Below are 17,473 nucleotides of genomic sequence, written 5' to 3'. Positions count from 1 at the left end.
ACAGAAATTAAAACATTTGTTATTACACGGCTTAGTTAGAAGAACGCAAACAAAAAGATAAGAAATTTATACAAATAAACTACAACAGAAAAAGGAAATAAACACAGAAAGGTTTAAAATCCGTGACCTGGAGCAGAATCACTTGGGATTTGTAGAAATACTTTTTCCCGCTCAAAATGTAGCTCTAAAAATCTATCAGTTGGTCATAAATTGCCAAATTGGCTAATGAAATTGAAAGGGGGAATCATATTTTTATATCAGAAAGCCGATTTAATTTTTCGTTTTGAATTTGAATTGAAGGTTTGGTGAATAAGTAATCTCTTTGTTACATAAACCTTAGTAAGAATATTTTCTAAAAAAAAAAAAAACGTTAAAATAAGTATTAATTTATTGGAACTGAACGAATTGAATCAAAACTCTAACTTTTTGAATGATAAATTGTTTGAAATTAGTGCATTAAGTCAGGAACTACGCTCTGTGGATTTAGATATTAGTTTTTTTTTTTATAACTATAAAGGCACTACTAGGTGATAGAAAAGCATGCAGAAATGAATTAGTGATTTGTAATAAAATCTTTGGTTAGTAATTCAATAAGCTCCATTGAATAAATTATAAAAGCAATGTTCAAATTTATGTATGCAAAATAAATTCAACTTAAAAATTTAAAACGCTTTCGTTCATTATCCACTGTTTAAATAAAGCCTCTGGTATATATTTTACCAATCTTTCTACTGTGTAAATACAATTAAATCAAGGCTGGTTGATCTCCTTTCGAGCACCTGCAGGTGCACCAAGCGCCGACCAAGATTAATTAGGAATCAAAATACCGAGTAAATAAAAATGCCGTTTGTAATCTGAGCCAGGAAATCAAATAAACGAGAAGCGCGGCGCATTCGGGCGACGAAAAAAATCCGGCTCACTGCATCGATCTCTCTTTTTTCTATGCGGAGACGAAAAACAAACACAAGTGCTGCATTTGTGTGGTCCAATTTGGCTTTGAACACTAGTGGCTTATCTGGGAGTGAGTAATTAAGTAGCGGAGGAGAATACAAGCTGTCGGTTCCACTCGCAGCTCACCACCTTGCTTTAGGTTCAAGAAATGTTTATTGGGTTCGAATTTAGGGCAACTATGCCCCATACATGAACTCATCCAAATAAATGACAAAAAACGAAAATTTTAAAACAAGAGAGAGAGAAAACATTAGTATTGCTCAAAATATTGCTTTTTCAGTACCGATTTAAAAAAATTAACATTTTCATTCAAACATAGATTTGATGGTAACTCATTCCAAAGCCTATAGCATTGAACTTGAAAACAGTTTTCCGGTACCTCCACACTAACAAACGGTGCGAGCAATTTCATTCGGTGCGCTCTCGTGCGCCCGAGCAAATTTACATCATACATTGTCGTAACGTAATCGTTCAAGTACTCTGGACTATTTTTATACAAGATTTTGTGTGTCTGAACTAGAATTTTCAATTTATGCCTGTCCGCGATTTTCAGAATTTCACATTTTTTATACAAGGGTGATAAATTTTGTCCGATCTTTACATCAAAAATATACCTGATTAAATGATTTTGCAGTACTTGCAATTTGTTAATTAGCGTGGCTGTCAAATTACAGTAAACAATGTCACAATAATCAAAGTGTGGCAGAATCAAGCTTTTGACAAGTCTTATACGGACTTTCTCGGGAGTAACATTTCTGAATTTTTCAATACTTTTTAAAGTACCGTAAACTTTTTGCGATACTCTAGACACTTGCGCGTTCCAAGACAAGTTCTTATCAAACATAACACCAAGATTTTTCGCATCTTGCACAAAATCTAACTCAACATCATTTAAATATAATTTTTCACTTAACATCGCAGAGATTTTAGAATTATTTCGTTCAGAACAAACAAACATAGCTTGCGATTTACTCGGGTTGAGTTTCAGTCCATTCGCTTCCGACCAATACACGACATCTCTTAATACTTCGTTCATGATTTTAACACACTCGTTTACATTATTCGACAGGCAGCTAAGATATAGCTGAGTGTCGTCCGCATAAACGTGATACTTGCACCTATCCTTTAGCACTGCCGATAAATCGTGCGTGTACAGAGAAAAAAGGAGCGGCCCAAGAACTGAACCCTGGGGCACGCCACATTCAATATTCATCCACTTAGAAAAATTTCCATCACTGTTCTTAATTGCATGCTGACGGCCTGATAAATAACTTTCAAAGAAGAGCAAAGCAGGTGCGGAAAAATTCAATTGATTTAGTTTACTCAGCAAAAGACCATGGTCAACCAGATCAAATGCTTTTGAGAAATCAAGAAAAACCATTAACGTTACTTCATTTTTAAACATAGAAACTCTCAAATCCTCAGCAATTTTTAACAGAGCCGTTGTCGTGCTGCGCAATTTCCGAAATCCGGATTGAAGCCTATCAAGGACCTCATTTTTTAATAAAAATTCCATCATTTGATCAAAGACAATTTTTTCCAACACTTTTGAAACAACACATAACAAGCTAATTGGCCGGAAATCAGAACTACTTGCGGGGCTGCGAACTTTTGGCAGAGGCATCAAAATAGCTTTTTTCCAGATAGCTGGGAAATATGACGTTTGCAGCGCAGAGTTGATAATAAACGTGAGAGATGGCAGAATTACATCAATAATCATGAGCAGCATTTTGTTACAAATATTGTCGGTACCTTCAGAGGGTGACTTTATACTTTTCAGCGCTAATTTCACTTCCAATGGGGTTACATGTTTAAAATAAAATTTATCGCCTGAAATTTTACGAGGGATTGAGAAATTTTTATCAATTTTGTTCAAAATATTAGAGGGTCTTTTCACGGTCAAATCATTTACAAGGTCGTCAGAACTTAGAGAAAGCTCGGCAACTCTGGATTTATCTTTCACCAAACCTAAGCCTCGCAACTTACTCCACATATGCTTTGTTCCTGAGATTTGATTTAGACTGTCAAAAATCACTGATTTTTGGAAATTTAAAATTTTTTGTTTAACTTTGTTTCTCAGTGATTTAAACAAATTAAATGCAATTATATTGCCATCTGATTCTGCCTTTCTTCTCGCCTTATCCCGGTCTTTAATCAACGCTTTGACACCAGGTGGGAATGAGGGCTTAAATTTTTTTCATTATTTTAATTTTTTTCTTTGGTGCTACTTGATCAAACAGCGATACAATTTTTTTATTAAAAGATTCAACTCTCGCTTCAAGTGAAATATTTTCAACTTCCTCGTGCCAACTTATTTTAAACGCTTCAGTACTTAACAAGTTGCGATCAATTTTACCAAACTCACGGATGTATTTAAAGTCACTCATACTTTCTGGAAGCTCACCTTCAATAATAACATAAAGCATTTGATGGTGTGATAGCATATTAAACAATTTGCCAAAGCTTGCATAACTAACTTCTGGAGAAACCATTATTGCATCAATTGTTGTGACTGCGTTATAAGAAATGTGCGTGTTTTCAATGGGAAGCCTTTTGATGCCAAGCTGTTTAATATGTGCCTCTAAGTTATTAAGGAGATTTGAATTTACTTTGAAGTTACAGTTGAAGTCTCCGAGCAGAACACAATTATCGTATTGAAAATAAATATTTTGCATTTCATTAAAAAGATCTTCAAAGTTAACTTGTGGTGATGGCCTTCTATAGACAGCCACAAGCAAAATCTTTTCATTCAAAATTTGAACTTCCACCATTAAATACTCTGCCGAATTATTTTTACTCTCCGAAGAGGCGCAGACCACTTTGAACTTTAAATTACGTTTTAAGTAAAAAGCAACACCGCCGCCGCGAGTTTCTTTCCTATCGTGCCTGATTAATTTATATCCTTCAATTTCATACCTTTTATCAATATTATGTTTCTCTTTGAGCCACGTTTCGGATATACAAACAACATCAACAATTTGCAAAGATAAATTTGTTCGGAGCAAACGCACATGATCCAAGTCCGCGAGTGACTGAGCATTTATACTAACAACTTTTAAATAATTTTCTGCTTTTTTCTTCTTATCACAAAAAAAGTGTATAACTTCACTTACTAGTTTCAGTTTTGGCTGTTCACATCTGAGTCCGACCCTCGCTTGCTGTTGGCCGATCGCAGCCTGTCCAAGCTCCTCGTCGACTGGCCCCTCGGGGGTTGCTTTGCCTTGTTGTCCTTGCTGTTGGACTTGCTGTTGGGAGGGGCTGAGGCAAAACCCTGTTGGGACCCGCCGGCTTGGGGCTCGGAGGGCTGCTCGTTGGGTGAGAGTAAGGCTGCAGCTCGGTTCCTCTTCTTATTCCTCTTCTGCTTGGGTCGACCGTCTCTGGTATCTGAGCTGGACCCCTCACTCTCACCATCCATCTGCTGCTGCTGGTCGAACTGCGGCACGTACTTGCGGAGCCAGCCGTCCTTGGCCACCTCGGCAGCCGAGATCTCGTGCCCATTGAGCTCAAGACCACGGCGGCGCAATTTTGACTGGACTCCGAGCTTTCTAGCAGTCTTATGGGCCTCGACCAGCTTCCGCCTGACCTTTCGTTCCTCTGGTGTTAGGTCATCGGACACGACAATTCCAGTTCCTTTCAGATTTGCAACATTTTTCATTACTGAAAATTTGACTTGGTCGGTTTTAAATTTTAGAATAACCGGGCGCTTCGCGGCGTCCTCTTTGCCGATCCTGAAAGTGGCCTCAAGAAGCTCGTCCTGCGGGCGGTGAGGCAGCTTCAGCTTGTTGAAAAGGAGATCGCCGACGGCGCTCTGCAAGTTGGTAGCAGTAGGCACGCCGAAAACCACCAGGTTTTTCCGCCGCAGGTCGGCTTCGTGCGAGGCCAGACGATTTTCCAGTTGGGTGACTCGGACAGACAATTTAGCGTTTTCCGATTCCAAATGTTTCACTTTTTCGGCCCCCGCCTCCACCTTGGCCACCAAATCATCCATCGTTGTTTTCAGCGCCCCAATATTTTCATTAGTGAATTTCAATTTCTCATTGAGCTGGCCGTCGAGAGCTGACAGAAAGAAAGCTTTATCGTCCTCATTCAAAGGGCCAGGATTGCTTTCAATATCGCCCATGGTAAGCAGTAGAAGAGACAAATAGAGGCCGGTGCCGAGAAAAATAGTCAGGATTGTTAGTCCGTTTCCTACCTCCACAGACAGTTTGGCGACGATACAGCTGGTTGGCGAGCGAGTTGTCAGCAAGCCGTGAGGCAGCAGTAGGAATCTTGCAGGTTCGTGCGCGTCAAGGCCGCAGCCCCGGCGCGCGATTCTCCTCCTCGCCGCTCGGCTGGTTCGTCCTTGAAAGCAACCGTAATGGGCGAGCAATTGCCAGACAGGAAAAGCCGGCCCCCGGACAGAAGAGGCGCCGTCCGCGCCGTCCGATTGCCGGTGTCCCGTCTGGAACCATTCACGATGACTCTGGTCATGGTGTCCGGATGGTGGCAGCCGGAGAACCGCTGAAAAACACAGAAATAGCAGCAGCCGCTGCAGCGAACGTCTGTCAGCGGCCATGCTTCCCCCTCTCTCTCGCTTTATTAGCCGGGATAGTATAAAAGAGTGGCCCAGCAGATAACATGCATGCGCGCAGCTGATGGATTGATTGCAGCCAATTAACGAAACTCGGATCGCAGTTTAGAAAAGCGCACCACTTTTGGGGCCATTAGCGAAAATTCGTAAAGCAGCGAGAGAGCAGTTTTGTCTTCTGACAACTTTTCCATGAATATATCCACGAAAATAAATTTATTTCCAGCTGTCATCACGCGAAACAGTCATCAAGGGCCGGGATAAAGTTTTAATTGTCAGATTTTTAGTTAGTCACGAAACGGACTAAACTCTTCTCGTATTCGAGTGTTTGTTCCTTTGGGCGGGCCTGGATTTTGACGTTTTCACGTGAAACTGCTAATTTCGGAAGATTGATTGTCCGCGGTTAATACTTTTCCAAAACTTTCATATAAAAAAACGCATATGGAACCCTTTTGTTTACCCAAACGCCCGTGGCTGGTGAAGTTTTTCATTCAAGAAATTATGGTAATGAACATCACGATTTGACATTTATTGCTTTCAGAAAATTGATTTCTTAAATTGATCAATAACTAATAGCCTCAATTTCTTGGATTGAATGCTAAATAAATAAAAAAAAAATAATTTTTTTATCATATATTGACTCAAATTTAAAAAAAAAAAAAATTATTGCAAACGCAAATCAAAATATATTCACAATATTTTTCTTTTCAGCATTTTGAAACTCGCTTGAAAATGACTTTTAATTATTTAAGTACAAATTTTAAACATTAAAATTTACATATTTTAAAAAAAATTCTAAAAATTGAATTTTTTTGGTTAAAAAAATTTAAATTGTAACTTCAAACTTAACTAAAAGATAAAATTAGAAAACTAATTGAAATTTAAAATATTTTATTTCTTTTACAATCACATAAGATTGCTTCGTCATTTGTCCCCTTCATTCAAATCTGCGTATGTATATTTGAGAGCGGACCCGGGTCAGCGTCCTGCCCGTGTCGCCGTGCTCGTAATTATCAAGCCACGGTGGTCCTTTCATTCATCCACGCATAATTTGATTCAAAAATGCTGCCAACGAATCCATACATCATTTTTTTCCCGCTCCACAACCGACTGAGTGGGCGGACGGCACCACAAATTTGACAAGTATAATTGGAGGGAAATAAAACTAAAATTATATATCTTTATCCCTTTCATCGAACTGGAAATGTTTGTTTTCTCTCACAAGTGATATTGAAAGGACATTTCGGCAGGTAGGGAAATAAAGAAGCTTCCTGATGTGGGTATATATGTATGTGTGTCCACATTTTGGGTGGTCGTTAAGCCTCTTATTATGTCGGTCCGTGCTATATGGACCAGAACTGGCCGCTGCTATATCATATACGAAATAAGAGAGCGTTTGTTTGCCCGTGAACTATTGAGAGCGCTCGAAACTTAATCCGCCTTTTGAAGTGTCTTAGATCAGCGCCTTATGACTTAATCACACACACACTCGCGCACTTCTTCATTCAATTGAAGCCGAAGCCCACCAGCGAGCGAGCCGGCCACCTGCTGGCTCGGATTTATTCATCGCAAAAATCAATGTTTGCCAAGGTTTCACGTTGCCAACCTTGCACAATTAATATGCTTTGAAAGTTTGCATTGCGGCATTAAATTTCAGCAAAATTTGCTAATATGTTTGCCCAAAATGAGAAGTATTATATTTGCTGACAAGTTCGTTCACTAATTTGTTAAATTAATTTAAAAAAATAATATTTAAATATCAAATAGCTTTTGAGTAAAAAGGCCATGGAGAGTTTTATGGAGATGTATTTTTATATAGTGATATTATGACTGCTAATTTTTTAAATAAACTGAAGATTGAGGAAGCATAATATATTGTTGTTTAATGCATAGGAAAATTCATCTTTTTTTTTAGAGTTAAAGTAATTATTTATTTGATTAAATTTAAATGTATCAAAAATAAATTACAGAAATCGAGAAAATTTTCCACATATGTTCATTTATTGAAAAAATTTTTTCTATTAAAACATTTATCTTACCCACGTTCAATGTTATAGCCATTGCCAATTACTGTTCTTTTTTAAATTGCAAATCATATTACTGACAAATTGATCATTATGGGCTAATTATAGAGGCAATCAAGATCAACATAATTATCTGGATTTTCATAATTAATCATCACATTTTGTTCGCAATTTGCTTCTTCTAAAAGTCACGTCTGCATGCAGCTCTTTTAGTCTCCCCTCTGTGCCGTTGAAATTCCGAGTTCGCATTCCAAGAAAATTCTGGCAATTAGCAAATATAAACATTTCCCTCCACCCCAAGTGCGCGCATCAACCCTCTAATTTCGCCCTCTCCAAGAACGTTTCCTTGCCTTATTTCGGTGCCAAGCCGCGTGTCTTCCTTCCTTTTCGTCACAAGAAGGAAGAAACTCCGTTGGCGTTTTTGCGCCGTATGAACTCGCTGCTGGTGCGGCGAGTGATATATGAGTCTGCGAAAACTGTCTTAATTACACTGTGCCGCTTCAGCAAAGAGACATTTCGTCGGCACTTGAGCCCTTTCACGGCGCGCGTGCAAGTAAAGTGAGAAGGGCGGCAGGAATTCGCTTTCGCGCTAAAAGGCTCGTTACGCCAACATTATTCACGTACTTTGAGTTAATTAAGTTGCATCTCTAGCCTCCTAATAGAACCGGGAAATTATCTCCCAACTCAATTTTCACCTCTTGCCTCTTGCAATTTGAAAGCTGGCGAAATTTGTATTAGCAATAGCTTGGGTGGGCTTTTCATTTCACCCTAAATTTATTGAAAATAATCCACTTTCAGATTAATTATAACATGCAATTATTAATATTGCTTATATAGAAAATTACAAAAAAATTAGCTTTAATTAAAAATTTAAAGGTCATTTTAACAGATCTTCTTATATTTAGTTGATTTTAGGGAATGAAATGTTTAATTTAATTGTTGTTAGAAATGCAAATCTTCTACACGGAAACTGCTTTTGTTGCATAATTTTAAAATTTTTATTCTCATGTTTAGACAAAGTACTTATTTTCGCTACGCATGTTTTTTCGAAGACTTTATAAAATTATAATAAATATCATTATAACAATTCGTAGAAAGTTGCACATCAAATTTTAGTCCCTCCCATAAAAAAGATAAATAAAAAATTTCCGTACAAAAAAAAAATGCCGAAGCTTGTTCAAATCTCAATTAAAAATTTTTGAAATAGATTAAAATGATTTTGATGCATTAAATAGAAATATGATTAAATGTATATTTCTGTGTTTCTTCTGCTTCTTTTTACATCCCAATTGCAGAACTTTCAATTGCAGCCCAATGTTAATTTTCAATTACATCTTCAAGCCATCTGCTGCAAATTGATAAATGCGAGTTGGTTTTTTTTCTTTTGCGTGTTTAGGCATAAAATAGAGCGCGCAGAAGGCGGGCAGGCGTTCTTCATTACGAAAACCACGCTTGTTCCTGTCACTCGGGCCTTGTTAAAAATCAATTTCCCAAAACTAATAATAACAGACTAAGCCGCTCGCCCGGCTGCCTCTTCCACGCTCCGGTGTTGGCAGCTCTTTTTAACATGATCCGAGCGGACGGCGGTACTTTTCATTTCAGAGGTGCTTCCTCCGATGCTCGCTCGCGCTCGAAAAAGTTAATTGTTTTACAAGCGTGGTCAAATTTTCGGTGCCTATTTTCACTCTCTTCCTCTTTTTACAACTTAAAAATAAAAAACAATAAAAAAAACGCCATAGCCGAGGTGTCACTCTCTCGCATGTCGCATCTGCCCGTTGTTTATTTTTTGGATGCATCTGCCAGTGTGCAGTTGATTGTTTGTTAATTTCGTTGATAGGTGTGCAACATCCATGTAATTAGTGCGTTTAAGTTTCTCTCTCCACACCGGCGAGAAAGACCTCCCATGCACCGACCGCGCGAATAATGAAATTAGAGGAATTAGGAGCTATTATGTATTGTAAAATAACACTCTCTCTCATCGTTGGAAATGTAAATTTTACCAAAATGCAGCATAATATAAAATTATAAAAGCGCCGTCAGAAACGCGAAGCCGCTTTTGTATTCAAATTATGTGTGGTGCTATCTGGGAATTATTATTTATGGCTGTCGTAAGGCCAACTGACAGATGTTCCTTCTGCGCCACTCTCTCCGATTTACATAACAAATTGAGATAACAAAACAAACACTCTAGCGACTGTGCGTAAATATATATCAAATGCGAATGGTTTTTATAAAAAAAAGACAAATATACTGCGTGCATGTAAATTACCCTTATTATTGCCCAATTCGCTCTTTTTATTTTATTGCGTTGTCTCGCGGGTCTTTTATTTTTATTGTTTCCTCCTTGACAAGGGGCTGTGCGGCAACCTGCTCTAGGGTACATCCGTGAGGACATTTCAGTTGTCTTAGTCACAACCGGATTTTATACCAGGCAGTAGAAGCTTTTTAAAACGACTTAATTTAGTTTAAAATCATTTTAATTACATTTTTCTGCAATTTAATTATATTTAACTATCAATTTAGTAAGTATACATTAAAACACAATTAAAGATGTTTTATTTTATTATTCAATTTTTTTTTATTTTATCAAATGAAAAATTTATAAATAACTTTTTACTGTAAAAATTTTCAAGCACAAAGCATTCAATTTTTCATTTTCTTTTTTAATTTTTGCAATCATTTAATTAATTATATATTTTACGCACCGATTGTGTTTATTAAAACGTTACTGTACTGAGTATAAGTATTTCAGTGGGCTTCCGCTAGTCTTTAAGTATTTTAAATAATACCATTAAACATATTGAATGACAAAAAATTATGTAAAAAAATTTGTGGAAAAAATGAAACCAATTTATTTTAAATGGTTAACTCATATTTTAAGCAAGAACACATTGTACGTCTCAATTCTCAATGTTCAATTATGTTTAATTTGGCTATCAAGAAATTTAGATCATATCTAGTTTATTTTTGTACTAATTATTAGAATTTCATATGAGAATAAGTTACCAATATTAATGAAATGATGTATTATACGTTTTCATTTCCCAACTTATACACGCATATTATAGTTTAACAATTGCTTAATCTCAATTGCAACTGGCCAGATTGAGAATTTTAACATTCCACCCAAAAATAAGCTTTAATTATAATTTATTGAGTTATTATAAGATCATTCAAAGCTCTTGATTTTTGTTCTAAAAAATTTTTCAATCGCAAAATTAAAACATCTGGTGCAAGCTCACAATTTAGTCCGCCTGTCCTTGTCCATATCCAAATTCCAAGTTTTACTCTCCACGCTGCACGGACCATAAAACATATATCAAGGTGACATTCCAGCGTGACCTCATAGGTCACATTTTAAAGCCAATTTTCAAAGGGGACCTCTTGCACCTAACATCTCATCTTCGAAGCGCTTACAAAAATACACACTTATTCCGTTGAACAGCAACATTTCCAAGCGAAATCGTTAAAACGCCAAATAAATCTCCTCGGAACGCAAAAGAGATGAGAGGGTGCACGGCTCTCTTTCGCGCCTGGACACAAAGTATCTAGAAACTCCCGACAAAGTAATCAACTTTGGTCCATAAATGTCTCGAGTAAAATAAATATAAATTTTAAAAATCTTATACGCTCTCTGCTTTTAATTGTGCTGCTGCTGCTTTTTCGATTCGGAACGGCCACCCAAAAGAATAACCGGCCTCGACGGCGGCAGCAGCCAGTTGTGGAAAGAGAGAGAGAGAGAGACATATGAGAAAGAACAGCGACAAATAATAATGAAACGGAGAGATAGATAAATAAAATGTTGCCGCTCGCGTTTTCCACTTTATTGAACGTGAATCGGTGCTAGCTGCCGATCGGATCGAGAGAGAAACTGTGTGTGTGCGTCTCTCTCTCCGTGTTTGTTTGACTGAACAGCAAAGTGCAGTCCGCCGCGCGCGCACAAAAAGAGCACAAAGGGTTCGCGTACTTCTGCTGTCCGCCTGCGAATTGATGCAATGTGTGTGGTCTCTCTGGCTGTGTAAGGCGCGAGCGATCGCCGGTCGCGGCGAAATTCAAACAATGCGAAAAATATTTACAAAGAAAGAATAATTGAAAGGGGCGGTTGACTTATTATTAAATCTGTGAGCCAAATTATTATCAATTTTCCCCGCTCACAGTTTGCATATTGAAATTACTGAAAATTTTAAAATATATGAATGTGAAAATCTAAACAAAGGTTTACCACCTCTAAAAAATTCTTTTTATAGATTTATCGCATCCATCCTTGAAAAAAAAGGGACAATTGAGTCTTAAGGGCCACCTGCTATATGCTTTTAATCTTTAAAAACTATAAGATTTCTTGTGTCGTGTCAAATATTGGGAGGAAATTTTAATATAAATTGTAGAAACTTATTAGCAATTATATCAGTCAACAAGCACAAAGATATGACTACGACCTTTATTATTATTATTTTCTCTCTCCAGAAAATATAGTTGGCCTATTCGGATTTATTTTTCATTCATTTTTGTTAAGAGGTTAAGCCTTGCAGTTTAAATTTTTCATGAAATCCTGCTTTGAGTGTTAACTTTCAATTTAATAATTTATGTACCCGCAGCTAATTAAAAAATTAATATACACGTGAGGGAATGAAATTAGTATCCGCTGTCTGGAGTGATGAATTGAAAATTAGCGGGCAGGTCAAATTGAATACGCAAACGACAGGGAAAAATATTACATGTTTGTGTGCAAAAAGTGTTTAAGCAAATAAAGAGGATTATTCCCCACTACTTTCTTCTCGAAAATTTATATGCTCATCTCAAATTCTCTCCTTGGGTGGTCTCGCATCTCAAGGAGCAGAGCAAGGAGCCTTCATGTAGCAGTTCGTATATAGAGAGTGCTCTCTCTCCTCTCTCGCGCTTCTCTCTCTGTACACCCTGCCCAAAGTTTGCTCCTTTGTGACGTCACCGGCACGATTGGCATGCACTCGGTGTTCCATTCATTATACACGCTAATGTCAATTACACCTCCGGCATGAAAAATTGCAGGAAATTATCGCAAATTGAAAGGAAGACCCCCGTGAGTTTCTCCTTTTTTGTGGTATAAAAATTTAAATTATTTTTTCTTCTCACTCCAACGTAGAGAAGATTTTTCAACAAAATCAACATTTGTGGCCATTAACATTTTATTATGTGTTTTTATTGGAAATTCTTTGTGGATCCTCTCTCATTTCTGATTCAGCTTTGATCTGGACTCGCTGATAACCTTATTTGATTCTCCTCACCAAGTCTCTCTTTGAGGATTGCGAATTTCTCGGAATCCTTTTACAAAGGTGGAATTCGCGGTCGAAATTATTTTCCATGATCCATTAGCACATTCTGAGCCGGTGCGTTAATTAATCTATAAACCTAGTGAAGCAGCTGCCTTTAGTAATTTAAAACAATTTCCACAAATCGCTCGGTTTTCAACGTCTAACGCGAAAAATTCCAAAGTAATTGAAGTTTATAAATCGTAAGAGATTTTTTGATGGAAGTAAGAAAAATTTGGTGGGGATATTTAAAATTTAATTTTGGAATAAGTTGTATATTTTCTGACGGGGTGTTTTTATTAAAAAGTATTTTTATTTAAAATCTATAGGATTCTTAAATTTGTTAGAACTATATGTAGCAATTTTAATGTGTACAAAAACTTGATTAAGAAATCAAGCCGAGGGTCAAACTTATAATTTCGCAATCGGAGGCAGTTTTCGTTACGTCAGTCTCGGCGGCGGCAGACATGAAAATATATGTTTATGAAGTCATCAATTGATCAAATTAGCCGCGTTCACCGCGCACTTTATATGCAGCCAACGGCTCGTGATCTCAAATTACAAAGTGCATGCTCATTTTCCGTGTATAATCGTGGCGGCGAGCGATAACAATAATTGGCTCCTACCCTTTATTTTTTACTGAAGAAAAATATTTATAACTCTCCGCGTGTGTGTTTAATAAAAAACAAAAATCTGCTGCAGCGAGCGGCTCTTTCATTATTTTTCGATCTGATAATTTGTGTGCAACACGAAAATTACTTTGCTGAATAAGCAGAGAGTAAATTAATAAAAAGATTTTTTGTCTGCAAATATTAAGCCTGAGTATGAATTATTTAAAAAAATCTTTTTAATTAAAAATGAGCGTAGCACGTTGCGGAAAATTAAAAGATGTTTTTAAACAGTGTAATATTTCCAATAAATATATATTATTATTTGACGTAGATTTTTGCAAAAGTTTTTATGAATTTTTCTCATGAGTCATGATAGCGATTGCACGCCTGTCTGCGGTGCCAAATTTAGACATTATCAACACTAAATTACCTCTCATTATGTCTGAAAAAAGAGAGGGAGGTGGATAAATTTTTTCTTCTTAAACCGTCTGTAATAATATTTATTACGAAAGGAAGCACCTTCCTTTTCCATTGAAAGACAGACCTCCAACGTTGACCCTGTGATGCGCCCTATTCGCTTATTTCAGGCAGGAAGAGATTTAAAATTTTATTCGCTCATGTCGGGCGAAATCGAGATCAGGAATTTTTATGCGCAAGAAACTTGACAGCGCAGGCACTTTGCCGGACGAGAGAGATGAGAAATCAGGTGCTTGCAAAAATTCTCGGCAGGAATTTTCATCCGCGTCTTCTCTCTCTCTCTCGTCGGTCTCTCGCTGAGACTTAATGAAGTCGTAAAATACATAAAATTTGTAGATAATTTTACCCAGAAATGACCGCCCAGGGGAATTAAAACACATAAAAGCCCTGGCTCGAGGAAATTATGATTTGATGACAGCTCCGAATCTCTCCATAAAAATGAATAATCCCCTTTTTTAAGATTTCCTCTCAGCATATACGCGTGAATTTGTTCTCGTTTGTTTTTCCTTCTCTTAGCGAGCAGATGCGGTGAGGTCAGTCTGCTATGGACGCGTATATTTAAATAGAGAAATCATTTTACTGCCGGTCAAGAGATGAAAGGTCAGCAGTTGGAGTGACGCGCTGGTGGTCTTTTCAGCCTATCAAATAATTCATACGTTTTAATGCTGCACAGCGACTGGATTTATTGTCAATAACGACGGCGATGATCAACTTTAAGGGTCATTAGCGCGCTACTCTGGGACGGATCGACAGCAAACTGTGAGCCGACGAAGGCCGCTTTAGCATTCATCGATTTCAATTTGGGCGTCGTAAAATTCTGTGGGAAAGCCGTATAAAAAAAGGATTTGTGTCCAACATGTTAAAAAATATGGTTTTATGAGAGTATTACAAGAATTAGAAACATTTCGATGAATATTTAGAAAATGATTAATATACATTGAATTATGGTGGTGAAAAAATAAATTCGAAAATTGATTTACATAATTGTTATACTGCTGCCTCCACTTGTAGGTTTCCTTTTTTTTAGTATAAAGAAGTTTCAATCATATTCATGCTCTAAATTATCTTTTTGTTTTAGAATTATTTAATCAATTTCCCACAATATGCAGTGTATTTATCATGAAATATTTTTAGCAACCCGTATATGCAATTAATAGTAAATATAACATTCCTCATTCACCATTCTTCAGCAATGGATACTTAAAATATAAATTTCGGTTTTATAAACCCGAACAAAAAATCTACATATGACATGAATGATAAACTTAATTCAAAAACATTGAAATTCGTTCAATTTCTTTAAAGACTTATTAATATTTATTAATTTCAAAAAATTTAAATTAAGACCACAAAATATTTTATATAAATTTTGATTATTAAAGTTAGTATTAATATATTATAAGGTTTAAAATCTGAGTAACCTAAAAATAAATGAATCACATTCCTGGCTCAAACGAACGCTAGGCTGCACACGGCGCACGCATCGGAAAAGGCTCTTCTTTGTTATTTGCGTCTCTAATAGCATATAATATTAATAAAGGGGGCCGGGCCCGGGCCTAATGCTATTATGTGAGGATCAGGAAGCCGATGCTGATGAAGACATCTCCTTCTAGGCTGACTTGATGTGTTGTGGCCGCGGGCTAGGTCCAACTCGGTGGGGGGCGTAGTGCGTGACGTCACCTTCAAGGTGGGTGGGAATACCTGGATGCATGTTTGGTAGCTCACGCATTATTAAAACGCACGTGGGCTATTTATGCATATTTAATCGGGGGCCTAATGGACGGGGCAAAAAGCAGGTTGGCGTGCTAATCTAATATATATACACGTGATGTTTGCTATACTTTCAGACAAGTACACATGCCCACGGAGCCCAATGCTATCTTAACATTTATCTACTCATGTTATCGAATTAATTAATAGACGGCGCGCCGAGGACCTTCTCCTTGTGTGGCACACAAGAAGAAAATGAGCAGCTCTCTCGTCTCTCGCATGCTCTGTGTGTATAATTTTTTTATTCACTCGCAGAGTCGCTGCCGGATCATTTTATTTTATAACTTTTTTCGCCGAGTGTCGTTAAATTGTAATGAAGGGCAGTTTCTTTCTTTTTTTCTCCTGAGCGATGCAAATTTATGACTGTTCAATCAAGAGACGTATACGTGAGTGCGTTTTATACACAAGAAGTCACATCGAAGTGCGTGCGTGCATAAATGCGATCAATTAATCAGATAAAAGGCTTAATGGAAGCTCTCAAGGTTGGAAGGCGATTCATTGCACTTTCCACCGATCTGGAATTTTTAATGCAGCTGTTGGACAATGTTGCGTGATGCATTAATATTTTAACATTTGAAGTTCCTTCTCAATGTTTTATATTTTCAAGGCAAGCAATTTAATTTAATTTTAAATAAATTGCATAAATTTATGAAAGGGAAAAAATTAATCTGAAGCTGATCTTAATATGAGCCTTTTTTGTCTGATAGAAGTTGAAGTTGTTAAAAAGTCCAATAATGAAAAATTAATTTACCTTTAATTTGCAGTCAAACGGTTTCCTGAGATATAGACCATTTCAGAAAATTGCTTTACAACAAAATAAAAGTATTGATGTCTTAAATTTTGTTTATTTTTGCAAAATAAAATTTAAAAAAAAAAAACGTCATGTGTATGAGTTTTAAAAATTTGTTACACAAAAGTATTTTTGTTACAATATGTGAATGGTGATGGTTTTTAATGTCAAGAAAAAGGCATATTTTCCAAAATAGGCTTTGAGTAAATTTTGAGTAAGGCTTAATGAAAAGTAATTTTTAGAATATTTAGAATTTTAAATTTGCATTCTAAATCATTTTCAGTTAAAAATTTGCGTTGATCTTAAAACCCATACAAACAACCGAATGGCATAAATTGTAATTTTAAGAAATTTCACGCCTGGTCGCCCTTAATAATAATTGCAATGGCTTGGGTTACATGGGTGTTTTGACAGTTATGCAGCCCACGCAACACCTGTGCACCGCCAATTGCCTGATTCGCCATACACGAGTTACCCAATTTTACAGTTTCTCAACCTGATTACATCATTTAACACGCTCTTCGATCTTTGACGATTGAGGAAATTTTTTCCAAATGTACTCCAAAGGTTTTTTTTTAAATTGTATATTCAATTTAAATGTTATTCTTGTTTGGCGAATATATAAACATTTTATATATTTCGAGGGGCCAAATTAAACATTTGTCGGCGTGTCCAACTGATCTCTCGTCTCATCAGCTCTCTTGCACGCGGTGCAGCACACAACTCATCATCAATTCCATTCAAGTGACGGCCCGCGATTCAAAGCGACTCATTTGCGCCGTAATCTGCTGCTGCAATCAAAATAAAGCCGCGCGCAGCCCAACAATGCTGCCGCGAAGGACAATGGCCCTGCCGGCAAACACACAACGTGAAAATGTCAACAAGTTGGACCTCCGCGAATTCAATTATACCGCCAGTCACATCGCTTCACACACGGATAGAAAAACGGCGGCCGCACCTGAACGCTCAAAAGCCAGCAGAAATTATTATTTGTCATC

General features: G+C 37.0%; 1 protein-coding gene across 3 annotated transcripts in view; it reads right to left on the bottom strand.

The window, feature by feature from the left end:
• The window catches only part of LOC132194305 (homeobox protein engrailed-1a-like), a 48,778-nt gene that overhangs the window by 11,413 nt on the left and 19,892 nt on the right, over positions 1-17,473 (bottom strand). For 2 of the 3 annotated variants that reach the window (XR_009441529.1, XM_059615482.1), the window contains exon 2: positions 4,065-5,451. The exons of the other annotated variant lie outside the window; for it this stretch is intronic. Coding sequence is in view for 1 of the 2 variants with exons in the window: in XM_059615482.1 (XP_059471465.1) it covers positions 4,070-5,451 (1,382 nt within the window). In the remaining variant the exon portion in view is untranslated. The remainder of the gene's footprint in view (positions 1-4,064; positions 5,452-17,473) is intronic. 3 annotated transcript variants of the gene reach the window in all.

This window comes from Neocloeon triangulifer, unplaced genomic scaffold (genome assembly GCF_031216515.1).
Source record: "Neocloeon triangulifer isolate White Clay Creek 2 clone unplaced genomic scaffold, ASM3121651v1 ptg000006l, whole genome shotgun sequence".
Taxonomy (NCBI): Eukaryota; Metazoa; Arthropoda; class Insecta; order Ephemeroptera; family Baetidae; genus Neocloeon; species Neocloeon triangulifer.
Note: the sequence above shows the minus strand (reverse complement) of the source record. Positions and strands in the feature narration are given on the sequence as shown.